Genomic DNA, 16,359 nt, shown 5'->3' on the forward strand with positions numbered 1-16,359 from the left:
TTAGCATAATTTTGCATACATTTTATCGGGGCTAACAACAGCGGACAAAAAAGTTTAAAAATGTTAACCCACGCAATGGTAGAGGGGGAGGAGTGTGGATGCCGCAGCGGAATTGCCACGTAGGACTTTAATCTAAACGACTGATATACCTCCGAGTGGAGTGGAATATGTAACAAGTTAAAGGCAAACAACAGGCGACAATCCAAATGTCCCACAGCACGGAGAGCACGAAGAGCCCTTCCTTCCATGGCAATGGGCCCAAAGAGCTGGATTCCCCTCCTCTCATGCTAGCCATTTTTCCTCACATGCTACTGGTATCCCTTTCTTCTCTCACATGCTACTGGTATTCCCTTTGCCTCTCTAATGCTACTGGTATTCCCTTTGCCTCTCTCATGCTACTGGTACCCCCTTCGCTACTGGGTCATCCCTGGCCGTGTATACAATACATGACGGTACAGAAGCTCATGTACGCGACACAACAGGAAAAAGTATGCATGGGAAGGCTATGCATAGGCTTTCGATAGATAAGGCTGGCAGATATCCTTTAGTAAGAGATCAGCCTTAGAATAACTATTTTGAAATAAAAGCCAACAATCTGTACTGTGAAAAGGTAGTATCTAGATGAAAGTTGGTCTTTAGATGGAAATAGTCATTGGATCTTGATGAAAGTTGGTATTAGGAGGGTTAACCATTTCAAGTAGCCATATATCAAATTACATATATATTACGATATATATCTACAACTGTAGGACCTAGTACCATTTTGGTAGCTTTATAAACCATAACTATTCGTAAGAGTCTGTAAAAAAAGCTATCGGATCTTAATAAAATTGGTAGTTTAGGTAGATAATGACTTCATGAACTGATAATTAACATTTTAGCACTGTAGCTTAAGATTTGTCGAAATCATAAGCATTTTTGTACCTTCAAAGACACCTTTAAGATCTCTTGTTAATCCCAAGAACTAGATAATTATGTGAAAAATCAAAGAAAAAAGCTCTACCGATCGTTGAAAGATTTCTATACTTTTTGCTGAAAGATCATCCTCTACCATTCTCTACCAGATACAGGGTATCCTTACTATCCAAACTCCCACAGGATATGGGTAAAAGAAACGACGACCGAACGAGAGGGAAAACGGTTTGCGAACATCGCCATTTGCATAACAAATAAAGTCAGTAACTGAATCAACACACACACTCGAGCAGTGGATAGAGCATAGATTGAGGAGCAGGAGCGGGAGGGAGGGCGGATACGTGTCCTTGCAGCCATTAAAAATGCCAGCATATGTGTGCGAGTACAGGCTCACCCATGGGTTAACAAGTGCAGTCAGCGGGTTAAAAACAGCGACGCCCAAGCACTGTAAAGTCTGCCCTTTGTGCATGACTGACTGACGTGATGGACGAGCGCCCCACCACCTGAATGACAGACTGGAGGGACGGCTACTCTACGACCTGAATGGCAGACAGAGTGACTGACTGACTGACTGACAGACAGAGCGACCCATAGAATGACCCATAAATATTTGGTTGTGCAACAGAAAGAATAAATAAAGAAATACAAAAGAAACCATGAAAAATATACTACCGAAAAATTGTAAGGAAATAAAAGAAAAACTTAATGCAGCAAAAGCATAAAAAGGAATGCAAAAAATACCTCTCCTTAATGCCACAGAAAATTCTCAAAAATTGGGGGAATTCCCAGAACACAATCATGCACCCATTTCCACATCTCAAGTCTCTAGAAAACTTTAAAATTTCCTGTATAAGTCACATTTCTTTGGTTTGTGCTTTTTTATAGCCCTTTTAAATATTTAGAATGCTTTAGCTTTGTCCGAAAATATCAAATCTCAAAGGAGTACAGTCCTTGAATTATTAAGAGCCAAAAATTTCATATGCAAGCATGTGGCAGAAAAATGAGAGTCAGGGACAACACTGATGCAACTAAAGTCTACTATTAATATTAATGCTTAGGAAATTCTGAGAAATTTATCTTGCAAAAATATATGTGTCATAAAGGCAGATGAGTTCTTAAGATAAATATGAATTTATTATTTAATAACTGTTGCTACTAAAAAACTTGTAAAAAGAAGACTTGTGTTGTAGGAAATTCTTAGAAATATATGTAATGCATTTAGGAGTGCTTTATCTGATATTCATGGAAGATTTACTGAGACTAAAGCTACTTTAAAATAACGTAAAGGTTCCATAAATTTTCTGTGAATTTCCAAGAGTTTCAGGACAGGCTTTAAAAATATACTTTCCGCTTGGATAATTCCATTTTAATTAGTTGTAAAAACAAATCTATAATTACAGATAAATAACAGCACAGAAATTAATTAATTATACATTTTTTGAAGCATATTTCTACTTTTACAATGCCATTCGTTTATTAATTACTCAACAAAATAATGACCTGTCGAAACGATGATGCTTCTTAATGAATAAAATCAATTAAATTGTGAATGGCATTAATGCAAAAAGCTGCTGGGCAATTCTTGGATTATTAATTGAAATCATAAATCCGCTTTCAACACAGACAAATATCTGTTTATTCTTTTTTACAGCCAAACGACCACCGGTGGAGGAGACGGCATCCTTCCTTCAGAGCCTGATTGCATCGCATGGACCCAACTATTTGGAGAAGCTTTTTGGCAGCAAGGCCCGAGATGCCCTTTCCCCTCTGGGCGGCGTGGACAAGGTGGCCATCGCTTTGAGTGAATCGCAAACGATTGAGGACTTTGGTGCCGCCCTTCGACTAATGAGGTGAGTGATTCCAGTTCCAGGGTTCTGCTTGTGGCTTGGGGCTGCAATTTGTGTGGACACAAAAAACCCCTTAAGCATAAAGATACGAGTGTTTTGTCCTCCCCTATTTTTTGTTTTGGTCATACATAATTCTAATCCCTGTTCAAGTAAAACTTTTTGGCATAACCCCAAGCTATGGTCGGGAATCCTTTTATTCCTGTAAAACTATCCACAGAACAACGTGCTCCCCCCACCCCTAGCATTTCGGTGTCCTTGTCCTTGTCCTTGTCCCATGAATTATCTCTGGGTCCTTTCTGGGTGCTTTGTTATTTGTGTGGCTGCTGCTGGCACAATAACATTTTCAAGGGTTCAAGGCGACCCCAAAACACACACACAGAAAGTGTCATGAAATTTTCAAATATTTCATACATATTTATCATACTTTTTTCCCTCTTATTTTCTTATTTTCTCCATATTTTTTTTGGCTGGCCTTAGTTGGTGAAGAGCTGCTTTTGTGGAGCGTCTGCTCCTGCTCATGTAATTTATTTGGCTTTGTCCCAAGCAAACAAAGTATTTGTCATATCCTAATGAATTCAATTAGGAAATGTGGTAGGGGTATAAAGGTTCAGAGACAATCAGGGAAAGGCCTAGGGGATGGAGCATTTGAAGATGATACGAGTGGACTATCTCTCTATTATATACTAATGTTTTGGGTCGTCGTTGTGGCCCGATATTTTACTCATATCAGCGCGAGCCAGCGAGGCGAGTGAGCCAGTGGTTGGCGCACGAACGATGCGGGTGAGCAGGGGACACTACTCAGACCTTAGAGATTCTAGAGATCATTTTCTCCTATAAAATGCGGTACTTTTACTACCTTCAAATCTACGTTTTAAACGGCCTTCGTTCTTGTGCGAATCTCCATTCGCAACATGTTTTCCTAACTGCATTAATTATGCCCTGCCCCCTCCCAACGCCCACAAAACATATACACTCTCCCTCACGCATCTTTCATTTTGTTAAAAGATAAACAAAAGCTGAAATTTAATTAACAAAAATAACAACAAAAAGGAGAGGGAGCGAGAGGCAGAGGCCCCCAAGAAAAACACAAACTGAAAGAAGAGAATTTTCATTAAATTAGTACAACAAAAACTAACCACAAAATGGGATGGGATGAGAGGGGCAGTGGGTTTGTGTGGGGGGCAGGAGCTGGCAATAATAATAATAATAAAATTGTGAGGACCCCGACAGGAGGCCCCACTGACTGACTATGTACCAGGACTACGACCACCAGCCCGAGGGCCAGACAAAAGGACATGAAAATATTTGGCTTCACGCACATGTTGATAAATTAGCAAAACAACCCGTAAATGGATGAGGCACGTTGTTGCACGTCCGGTTTTTTACCTACGGTATTTTGCAGTTGGTTTATTTTGCCATTCACATGGTTCGTACAGGTTTACTTTGGCATTCATAGCATTTGTAGAGTTTTTTTTTCTGCCATTCACAATAGAAGAATGGCACAGAAGTGTATTTTGTCATTCACACAATTCTCATAGGTAATTTTGCCAATCACACTTTTCGCAATGGTTTTTTGTGCCATTCAAACTTTTCGCAAAAGGTTTTTGTTCCACTCACACTATTCGCATAGGTATATTTTGTTATTCTTACAATTTTCATTAGAACATTTTGCCATTCACACCATTCGGAGAACTATATTTTGGCATTCACTCCATTTGAATAAATAATTTTACCATTCACACAATTCGGACAGATAAAAGAAAGCTATAAAAACTTGTATTTAATCATATCTGTCTTCTGTAAAATGAGTAAACGCAATAGTTTGCCTTTCTCTCAAAAAAGCGGCGGGAAAAAACGTATTGTGCAACAAAACCTTACAAAAACCGCTGAAAAACAAAGTAAGATATAGTAAGAGGAAGAGACGTAGCAGGACCTCACGTAGGTGTTGGCTGTCTGGCCCCTCACGCCATCTTTTTCCCTTTCCTTTGGTGTTTTTATACAATTTCATCAACGCAATTAATCGTCCAAGTGTCATAATGTCATTCTCCAAGAGGGAAAAAGATAGCAATGCAAAGAAAGAGAAAGAGGGCAGTGGATGAATGAACCCTAGAAGACAAAACCAAACCCGAATCCGAAACCCCAAACTCGAAAACTCGAACCACAAGACACGCACACGAATTTTATTAATGTGCATCTGCCTTGCTCGTTCCCTTTCTGTCTCTTACTCTCTGTGGCTATCTCTATCTTACTGTGACTCGTTCTCTGTCTCTCTTTTCCACTTACTTGTTAATTATGTTGATGATAACGAAGTTCATCCAGCAAAACAAGCAACAAGAAACATAAGAAAAAGGATGCCTAGATCGAAAAGTGCACACTCTTTTAGCTATTAATAGTATAGAAAAGATTGTCCGATTTTTGTGAAATTTTAGATATATGTATAAAAAAAACATATTCTACGTCAATCTTCAAAGTTTCATTAGTTTACGTTCAAAAATAAAGAAGTTATCCCAGAAAATAGATCAATATCTCTATTACAACTCATATCCTCCCTCTGTAAGGGTATAAAAAATACTTTGGGGAGTACCATAGATAACGAGAAAAGGGTGTGAGGCTATAGGGTGGATATGGTGGTGCCACAGAGCCAACAAACAACAGCTAGAAGCAACAGCAGGAATGGTTGCACGATACCTGCAGGGATTAATTAAGCAAAGCGTATAATTTGAAGCTCGCCGCAGCAAAGCTTAAACTTGTCTCCATGTTTGAGGGTGTGTGTGTGTGTGTGTGTGGTCTGTATGTGTGTGGGGGTGGGGCAGAGTAGCTTTGGCTTACTTTATAAGTTATACCATTAGGCAGGGGGTGGTACAGTTGAAAGAACATTGGTACGAGAGCAAGAGAACATGGGGTAAAAAGTTTGACTTGAAAATAATAAAAGTTTTTAAATAGGGTATGTTTATAGTCAATTGAAGGCTATAAATGAATCAAAAAGGGTATTCAAAAACGTTTAGGGTATTCATGAACCCCGAAATGGTGTTTTAAATGCATAACGCGGCGTGCAGCAGCACTCCTCGGCCTATGGAATGAGTCTCTGCTGCACAAGTGAGCTTCGACGGGGTTTTGCTAATGCCATTTTGATGATGAAATGTCCATGGCACTAGTTTCCAATATGATCTTTCATCAACATCGATTCTAAGGATAATACTAGCTTCAAGAAACTTCTGATGTTTCCGCCCTTCAAGCCAAGGATTCCCCCTATTTAAAGACCCCTCAAGCCACTCTTCGACCTCAAGCCACTGTAACATCTTGGTTTTGCCCCTCAAGGATAAACCCCAACTAAATGCCCCTCTGCGAATGGCACCCGCCTTTACTTTTCTTTGGCTTAAGACATTTACCAGAGAGAAAAACTTCATTTAAGTTGTGCAATTAATCTGGAAAGAAAATAATGAAAATAAATGCCATTTTCTTTGCAGATCCGATTTGGAACACTTGCGCTCCGTATTCATGGCTGTGGAGAACGGGGATCTGGGTATGCTGAAATCGCTGGGCATCAAGGACTCGGAACTGGGGGATGTGAAATTCTTCTTGGAGAAGCTGGTGAATACCGGCTTCCTTGACTGAGTAGCGCCAGATCCGGCTTCTGGATTTTATTATGCCCATGCACAGCCCATCAGTCCTAATTTCTATTCGTATTTGGGTACGCCCTATGATAATTACAATTATTAAATGCGAATGCACTCACCGAAACACCCAACAACCACTCACCAAAACACTCATTTTCATTCCCATGCCATTAGATATTTTCTCAAACTTTCTTTATGCTTTCTGATTACTCTCTTCTCTCTTAAATCTCAATTTTCCTTTCCTTTGCTATAATTTTTTTAATTTTCCAAAACTATTTTATATTAAAACAACAAAAAAACCAAAAATCAAACAAAACCAAAAACTAAAAAAAAAAATTGCAAAAAAGCCACCCAAAAAAAAATTATAAAAAAAAAGAAATTTAAAGATGTTAAAAATAGAAGAACAAATTCGGCTGCTTTCTCTTAAAATTTCAGCGCTTTTTCCTACACTTTCTCCTCGACTTTCTCTCTCTGAATATTTGTTGCAATTTCCATTGACGATCTATACATTTATTTTTGAGAAAATCAGTGCGCAAATTTCAGTAAAAGAAAAACAAAACAACAAAAATCCTTCATGAGAACTAAATACCAAAAAAGAATAAAATATGGAAGCAGGATCGTTTGGCAAAAAAAGGAAAAACTTAAAGTAAAAACTATGAAAAAAAACTACAAAAAAAAATACAAAGAAAACAAAAAATACCTTTCTGAAACATATATACCATATATATTGAATATATTGATTTTTATTGATGTATATGTAATACTGTTTCAAGGCTTCTTAGATCCGTAAAGTAAACCTATGATCACTTATGGTATTCACGAAACTAAAGTCCCTAAATGAGAAAAAAGGAAACCTCAATGCAAAAGACCTTCAGTAAAGAACCTTCCACTACAGAATCTTCTATGAACTTTTATTCACTCTTTTTTCCAAAATCTTAAACTAATATTAAAACTTGACAAATTTCTTTAGTTTTTAGTGTTTAAAAAAGTAGAAGAAAAAGCCCTGCAGCTAATCTACTAACCCCCCAAACAAAATAGTATGAGAAATACGAATATATTACGATATCTAGGTAGATATATATCCCATATAGTATATCCAAATGTCGAGCTACTGTGCAAAAAATAGAGGGGAAAAGGGAAAAATACATTACGGAAACCGTTTTGAGTTGCATAATTCACGAGATAAAATATATTTATGTGTGTCTAAAAAATATAATAAACGAAAACTTACGAATATATATTCCATAAAAAACTCAAACTTTACTCAAATTCTTAACAAACATATTTCTTAGAAAAAAAAAACATTACAGAAAAAACACCGACAATTTGTAACCAAAATGAGATTCGAACAATATTTTGAGAGCCAATTTCTGTTCAACCAAAAACTGACCCAAAAACATTTGGAAACTAACTTGAAGAAAATCATACAGAAATTGGTTCTCAAAAAAAAAACACACTCACACAAAACACTTTTCTTTCTAGTTCTAAGAAAAGTCTATTATTCCTTAAAATTATTTCAAAAATGGAGCACGGAATTGTTGAAAAGAAAACTATAAAACAATGGAAAACAGAAAATTTGAGTAAAGTGAGGATTAGAAAACGAAACCCAACGTTGAAATGGAAATGGAAGGAAAATTTTAATGGAGTTATAAGTACCTTGAATTAGCTGATAGATCAGAACCACTAAAGTTATTTATTCGAGAAAACTTTTTATCAAATATAGTTGTCTATTAAATAATATTTATAAAAAATACTTAATCAAATAAAACACTTAAGCAAATCAAGAGTAACTATTACCAGAAGAAAGAACCGATTAAAACTGATCCATTGAAATATATATACATGATATATATGGTATATACGAGTGTTAAAGGCCCCATGTAAATAAAGAGAAGACAAACTACGAAATTCCATAATCGATGCAAATGATTTAAGAATGGAAAACCGAAGGAAAAGCTGAAGGAAACCGAAGAAAACCACAAAAAAACCGAAAAAAACCAAAAGTGATAATTTTGTGTTTTTTCTTTGGTTTATTTTCAACTTAATTGAAACTTAAAATAAACTATAAAAAAGCAAAGATGAAAATCTACAAAAAATAAATGTTTTCACTTTGTGAATATTTTTGAACAATTTTTAAAAAATATATACAATACAAATTGTAAGCCACGGAAAAACTATATCGCAAAACATATCAGCAGATCTGATCAGATCAAGAAAATTATATGGTAATACAAAATATATGCAAACATATCAAGTAAAAAACACAAACAACAAAAAACATATCAAATATGAAGTGGAAAAAAGATGAAGAAAAACTTAAAAATCAAATAAAATTAAGCGAAATACGAATATATTTATGAGTAAAAAACACACCAACGGAGATTTCTTAATCAACAATTTTGATTAGATTAGATTCATAATTTCTAATGATATTTGTATTAGTTTTTGTTCTTTATAAAACATTTGTAACTTGTTTCAGGGTTTTAAACCAAAACTGACCCATTGAACTCTTAAAATCCTGAAACAATTCTACAAAAATTTACCAGAAATATAATTTATAATACTAAAACAAAAAACATAAAACTTAACAGCTTTTTAATTTATAATTTAAGATTTCTTTTTACTTTTCGAATGATTTCCCTTGACTTTAAGTTGCATGAAAAACTAGCAATGTTACCACCAAAACAAAAAACAGTAACAGATACACCAGAAAATAGTTGAAAAATATAGAAATATATACATACATATCTTAAAGAGGAAACACACACTAAAAACGTAGAATGCAGAAAATAGACAGATAGCAAAGAACAAGATACTACTCGTACTCCAAAAAAAGCAAACAAGAGACAAAATTGCTCTTCAAAAATCAAACAAAAAAAGGTATATTATATTCATAATTATATACGAAAATATACATACATTTAATGTTTGAAAATACACTACAAGAAGAACTACATACTATACAAGAAATCTATGTGTTATAGAAAATATAGATTACAATTCAACAACAAACAAACAAAACATTCAAGAAACCAACAGAACAGATGAAAAAACTAACTTAAATAAACATTTTTAACATTCCAATGAAGCTATTTCTTTGGTGTGCTGTTTTAAAAACAAAAAAACAAAAGAACGAAAACGAAATATGAAATTGTGTTTTTATTTGGGGAAAGGAATGGAAAAAATTCTCTGGTAAATTCACGTAACTTCGAAGAGAGACCTACATACAGTCCCTTTTGGTATTTCAGAAATGAATGGAAAATTATATTCCATTGGTAACTTTATGGAGAAATTATGGTTCACTCTTTGAGGAATAAAATATCACTGCTTAAGGGGATTTTTTATGACTTTTTCCTACCTCAAGAGACATTCTGCTTCCAAAGATAAGTCCCAGGTCTCTGGCATTTCCTATACAGATACGAATCATATTGAGGAAGTCATCTAGAGACATATATAGATAAAGACTTTAGACCCTCAACGCTCTATTTTCTCACCCCACAGTCGTAATATTTGTGTTTTTATTATACGACTGAAGTGCATTAATTAATTGAAGGAATTTTTTTTGGGGAAATACTAGGCGACGGTCGCATATCTTGACTTGTGTTCTACCTGAGCGATAAGATACATATACATACAATATATGTCTCTCTCCATCTCTTTCCAGCGATTACTTTCGCTGGAGAGGGAGCTACAGATAGCACGCGCCGCTCCTCTCACTGCAAATACGAATACGACATGGAATGAATGTCTTTATATTCTAATCAGAGAACCTAGAATGTAGATTTGTTGTTGCCGATAGCCATTATTTGCTCTTGATTAGCCAGAAAAAACTCTGCCTCTCTGGGTTCTATGGAGAGACCTTAGTCGTGTTTTAGTCGGAAGTCGGTGCGGAAGGTCTCGAAGAGTCGTCTGCGATTCGGTTTTTTGGGTACGGGCAATCCCTTAAGTGGTTTCCACTTAACATATTAGAAGAAACCTCATAAAGATAGTGCAATTTTGTGGATGGAATCATTTTTCTATATTCCCTTAAGTGCCTGTGACTCCATACGATTCGGTTACGTATAGTAATACCAATAAATATCATCAATTTCGATGGCCAGACTGCTTGGGAGTACCCTTGAGGACTTCTCATCTATTGCAATCTCCTTATCCGACTTGTGATAATGCAATTTTGGGAAATATTCACCTGCTGATATCGTATATTTCACTGGTGCCTAAAAGTTTGCTATAGTGCTCCTCCAATAAATTGCCGAAATCCCAACTGAAAAAGTGAATAAGAATTCCCCAAAAAGTGTTCTAGAAAGTGACCTTTGGGTCATACAAAAAGTGAACCATAATTCCCAAAGAAAAATTAATCTATAAGTTCCTGAAAAAATGCACAATGCCAGCGATTATGATTCGGTTTACAGCGAAGAGGATTACCAGAACACCGTCCAAGGAGCCATAACACCTCCACTGATGGACTACGAAGAGTTCCGAGTGAAAACCATGGGTAAGAAGTCTCTGACTACAGGGTATTACCGTCTCTCGGGGACGTCTAACCCCTTATCTAGTGTTTGTTATGGGATTTTCTACCCACGAATTCTGTTCAAGATATGAGAACTTTGATAAAATGCCATTGCGGAACGAAATTTTTTGCGAATCGGGGTGTAGATCTACAAAAACAGTAGCGGAGGCGGTATATTTTCTGAGGGGTGTCGAAAATCATTAAAAAAATATAAGTAAAACTCCATAAATACCTTATTTACAGAATATTCCAGGTGCGTGATAGTATAGACCTTAATGTTTACATCACAGACCCATATCTTGACCCTTTAAAGCCCATCGTTTATTGATAATAATTAATTAAGCCCATCAATTCTCACTTTAATTAAAATGAAGGCCACAATTCCAATCAGAGCGATCATTTGATCTCTTCAATTTATTCCCATTCGATTCCACTCTCTTACAAACTTCTCTCTCTCTCGCACTCTCTTTCTGATACAAATGGAAATGAAACATTTAGAGCGCGCTCTCTCTTAATCGGTAAAACTCATTCCAATTACAAGCTAGATTCTAAAAATATATACCAAAATTGGCTAAAATCGAAAATAAATAAGCTTACCTAAGCATTTGTAAAATGTTGTAATAAATTCCACTAAATAAAAGCTATTTTACGACAAGCAAGGTTCCAATCGGACGCCTACTCACTACTGCGCTGGCGCGCGCGAGCAACGAGAACGATTAACCTATTATAAGCCAAGGGGGTATTTCAATTTTCCACCGAAAATACTGACAATTTAATCATTTTAGCGCAGTTCAGGTGAAAGACATAGTGGTTTTTTTAAAGTTCAGAGGAAATATGACATGGATCTACAAGAAGAATTAACAATCGCTAATATTTTCCGTCATTTACCTCATGTAGTTGAAGTATTTAAATAGAGGGGGCTTAAGTGGGTTAAGTATAGTGCTGGTAAGGAACCAAAAATGAAACAAAAACAATAGTAACAGGAAAACAAGTCAAGTGTTTAAAATAAGCCGCTCGCGCGCGCGCGCAACAACAAGTTTTTCCTTAGCTCCGATCGAACGAACGAAAGACAACAAGCAACTCCAATAAGAAGTGCCAAAAGATAGCTATTGGCTATAAAGAGTGTGTGCTATTAACAAAATAATAAAATTTAATCATAATTAAAAGCGTGAAGGTAAAACAGTGCAAAATAGAATGAAAAAGAGGGGAAAAAGTAATACAAAATCGAACTACAGCCAAAAAAATACAGCGAAGCTGACGACAGCCAGCAGCAAGTTCAAGGTGTACGCGCGTGTGTGTGTGTATGTATGAGCAACAAGTTGTTTGAATGCAAAAATTAATAATCATTCTGATTGAAATGCAAACAAAAAGTATGCATAGTGTTGTTGACTAAAGAATTATAATAATTTCAAGTGATTGTGCGGCTTTAATTCGAGTTTTATTTAACTCTTTTTCTCACGCATTTACCAATACCAATGCAAGGGCCGCTGCCTGATTCTTTGACTCACAAATTGCCCGCGACAGCAGCGGCACAGATAGAGAGCCACAAGAACAGCAAGATCAAAGTATATTAAAACAAAGGTGGGGTAGTGTGAGAGTGTGGTCTCTACCAAAGTGCTTTGGAACGTGTCCACCCATATGTGCGTGTATGTGAGAGGATGACAAAAAATAGGCCACCCACAAAGCGGCACTGCCTTCATTTTAATATACCTTGTGTAAGACCCGGCAGAGACTCCAAAACCAGTAACAGAAAGCGCGACAGAGATAGTGGCAGAGACACAGTAGGAGCGATAGAGATAGCAGCAATAAGAACGCAACGCAGGAAAAACAGTAACAGAAAGAGAGGCGGCAGAGAGAGCGCAACAGCGTCAAAGCAGAAACAAAACTGTTGTCTTATTGTACCCTTTGCCAACGGCATGATGGTTTTCACCAACAATATAAGCCGTACTGAACATAAAGGAATTTCCGATCCTAAGAAATATATTCTTGCTCATCTTGCTTGGTCGTTTGTCTGTTTTCTATTCAAACTGGTACCATAGTTCCAATGCTCTCCATCTCTCATATAAGTACGATCGATCTACAAGGGTATCCAAAGCTTCGACCCCGCAAAGCTTGACTTCTTTTTGTGTTCAACCATTCCATTCGTTTCATTTCTGGTTTTCGCTTTTCAATGCATCCGATCGGCTCATTTGTTGCCAACGTTCCCGCCGCTGAAAGTCGAACCGGTGTTTGTTTTGTAATTGAGAGAGTGATAGAGTGAGAGAGCGAGAGAGAGAGAGAGCCACCTGTGTGAATCTTCGATAAGCAGTGAGTGCGGGAGGTGGAGGAGGCCAATGGGAACGGGATAGCTAGCTAAAACGAAACTGATAAAGTGAAAAAAAAGAGAATACATGCAAAAACAAACAACAAAACTGATTAAAAACGAGGGGGAACGTTGTGAGTTGCTGCGGACACCGCAACTCTACAGTTATACCCGATACTAAGTCAGTATGGCTCTCCTCCGGCAGACGCCGCTAATATTAAACGACACGACAAAGAGTGCGTGCGAGAGAGACAGAAAATCAGTCTGAGCGTGACGTCGGGCGCTGCGTAGCCACTAAAAATTGATTTCTTGCTTTTGGCTACAAAAATGATCCGATCTGATCCAGATTCGGCAACCGGATAGATATGGTCATTCTCTATGATTCTGCGTTTTTAGTTTACTCGAATTTGCAATATTGTGGATGCAACAGATTTTCGTCCTTTGTGTGGGCGGAAGGGGGTGGGGCGAAATTTTGAGATATACGTTTTATAGTGAGATCTAACAGGAGTGCGGATACCAAATTTGGTTACTCTAGCCTTAATAGTCTCTGAGATTTATGAATATCCCCAGATCTGCATCCTTTGCGGGGGCGGAAGGGGGTGTGGCGAAATTTAGAAACAAACTCGTCTCGGTCCGATATATTAGGAGTGTGGATACCAAATTTGGTTGCTCTAGCTTTTATAGTCTCTGAGATCTAGGCGCTAATGTTTTACTCTAAGCAAAGCCGCCTATGCTACGTGTGTGTTAGAGAGAGACAGGGCGAGAAAAAATGAAATTGTTTTCTTGATGCTGGCTATAATAATAATACGATCCAATTCAGATTCTGCATTCTAAAAGATATGGTCATTCTCTACGAATCTGCGTTTTTGGTTTTTTCGTATCTTTAAAATTGTGGATGCCACAGATTTTCGCCCTTTGTGGAGGCGGAAGTGGGCGGGGCAAAGTTTTGAAATATTCTTGTAGCAGTGACATATCACAGAAGTCTGGATCCAAAGCATCGTTGCTCTAGCTCCTATAGTCTTTGAGCATTAGGCGCTGAAGGGGACGGACAGACGGACAGACGGACGGACGGACAGACGGACAGATGGACGGACGGACAGACAGACATGGCTCAATCGACTCGGCTATTGATGCTGATCAAGAATATATATACTTTATGGAGTCGGAAACGATTCCTTCTGGACGTTACACACATACACTTTTACCACAAATCTAATATACCCCAATACTCATTTTGAGTATCGGGTATAAAAACGGAATACGAAAAATATGTTGATGTTTCTGGCTCGTTTAACGGTAGTTTGTTGTTTTTTTTTTCTGTTTTGGTTTGTTTGTGTTTTGCCTCGCGCTCTGCTCTGCTCTCCTCTCTTCTTCACTCCTTCTGCTATCTGCTCGTTTCGTTCCCCTATTTGCTTTGGATTTTGTTTATTTTGTGTTTGCGCGTGCGCAAAAGTTTTTTCTTCGTGGGAAAAATAACACAAAAGGAAATAGAAAAGCAAACCAAAAGGGAAGAAGAAAAGGAGAGAGATGGGGAGAGGGATACTGGAGGAGTTGGAGACCGATCTCTGCTATACAGACAAAAACACTGCCATCGCCGCGCCGTAAATTACTCCAAAAATCAATTATACATTTTTTTTAAAGAGTACAACTGCTACAGGTGTCACTTTTTAGTCATCTTTATTGTAGAGTTTCTTTGGCGCACCTTCGTTTTAAAGCGAATTTTAATTATAGCGAAAATACTACGTCAGAAAGTCAACGCGAGAATCGCGAGAATAAAAAGTGTAAAAGGTGTTAAAGCAACGAAATGGAGTAGCTGTATCAGTGGCCCTTCGATACGACGGTCCCATTACGACACATTCCACGAATCCCTCCGAGATATAAAAAAGCGAATGTGTGTGTGTTTTCCATTGTGGATACAACGATACGAACCGACCCGAACCTTAAGAAGCATTTAATTTTGTGATTTTTGTGTGTGATCTTTTAATCTATAAAACGAAACGAAAGCTGAAACGATTTTTTAGGAATACGGCGATTTTTAAATTATTAAGCAAATATGGAACCTGGAATTTTAATTGGTAAGAAAATTGTAGATCTTTTTCAAGTGAATTTTATGATGTTTGATGATTAAAGAAATTATTTATGATATGATATATGGGTATATATATATTACAGATATTGAAAGGTATTTTCTTTGTAAATGTTTCACTTCATACACACATATTTTTTGGGACATTTTCGTCTGATATTCTTTATTCCCAAAGTTCTCTTTCTGATGTTCATTTTTCCCAAAAAGAACTTCAATTATGATCTTTAATTGATGATCTTTTTCCATGGATGATCTCTTTCCTTCAGAAGTGCCCCCAAAATTAACCCCAGCAACACTTCTGCTCCCCTCATGACACCATTTCGTGTCTCAGAAAATACTTTCTTTCAAGACAGACCACATGTTGCTCTCTCAGATACAGATGCTCCACAGAGGCAGGGCAGCACACACCCAGTGCCCCCGAGCGGCACACACCCCATTCAGAATCGGAGAATCGAGAACCCAGAACCACAGATACAGATACTTTTATGAGTGCGCGGATCCGAGTATGTGTATATCGCTTTGGCGTTTCATTTGGTTAAGCATTTAATGATCGGCGGGGCAAAATGCAAAGCCAAAGCCAAAGCCAAAGCCAGAGTCCGGAGTGTGGGGCATGGGGCGTGGCGTAACCCGCACGCTCTTCTAATGAGAATCGAAACCACTTTAAAGTGGGGGGAAAATGAGCGTCTCTATACCCTGTATGTAGCTGGATATTCCCATTCTATTCTGTTCAGATTCCATTCAAAGGAAAGGAATACTCAATATTCCGCTTTAGATCGCTAAAAATTATATAAATATCAAGTCTTCCTTCTCAAGATCTATAAGAGTTTAAGCAACGGTGTACGATTTTAAGGCTACCAGGAAAATAAAATCGGGGTTTCATTTCTGCTAAGGCTACTTTTACACCCTCTAAAAAGTAGTAAATGTAATAGAACCCATTTTCTTAAAGATATTTCTATGAAAATTGTTATTATGGTAAAAATTACTATTGTCCAGAGTTCTGATTGATGACATTATTTTTAGATCATAAAGATCATAAAAATAATCATGATTTACAGTTCCCCCAAGGTTTCCAAAATATTTCAGCA

General features: G+C 37.2%; 2 protein-coding genes across 10 annotated transcripts in view; both read left to right on the plus strand.

Annotated features, from left to right (window-relative positions):
* LOC6594231 (IDLSRF-like peptide) overlaps positions 1-6,626 on the plus strand; it is a 41,956-nt gene extending 35,330 nt beyond the window's left edge. The window contains exons 3-4 of the mRNA XM_002019862.2: positions 2,567-2,765; positions 6,230-6,626. Of these exons, the coding sequence (XP_002019898.1) occupies positions 2,567-2,765; positions 6,230-6,377 (347 nt within the window). The 3' untranslated portion in view covers positions 6,378-6,626. The remainder of the gene's footprint in view (positions 1-2,566; positions 2,766-6,229) is intronic.
* Positions 6,627-10,738: 4,112 nt separating this feature from the next.
* Positions 10,739-16,359, plus strand: part of LOC6594323 (dystrophin) — a 177,037-nt gene continuing 171,416 nt past the window's right edge. For 5 of the 9 annotated variants that reach the window (XR_003409391.1, XR_003409392.1, XM_026994619.1 and 2 more), the window contains exon 1: positions 10,754-10,871. Coding sequence is in view for 6 of the 9 variants with exons in the window: in XM_026994619.1 (XP_026850420.1) it covers positions 10,754-10,871 (118 nt within the window). In the remaining 3 variants the exon portion in view is untranslated. Of the gene's footprint in view, positions 10,872-16,359 lie in introns of all 9 variants that reach the window. The other 4 variants (XR_003409393.1, XM_026994623.1, XM_026994625.1 and 1 more) reach the window with 1 other exon arrangement.

The sequence above is a fragment of the Drosophila persimilis genome, unplaced genomic scaffold, assembly GCF_003286085.1.
Source record: "Drosophila persimilis strain 14011-0111.01,24,50 unplaced genomic scaffold, DperRS2 tig00003933-arrow-pilon, whole genome shotgun sequence".
In the NCBI taxonomy this organism is placed as follows: domain Eukaryota; kingdom Metazoa; phylum Arthropoda; class Insecta; order Diptera; family Drosophilidae; genus Drosophila; species Drosophila persimilis.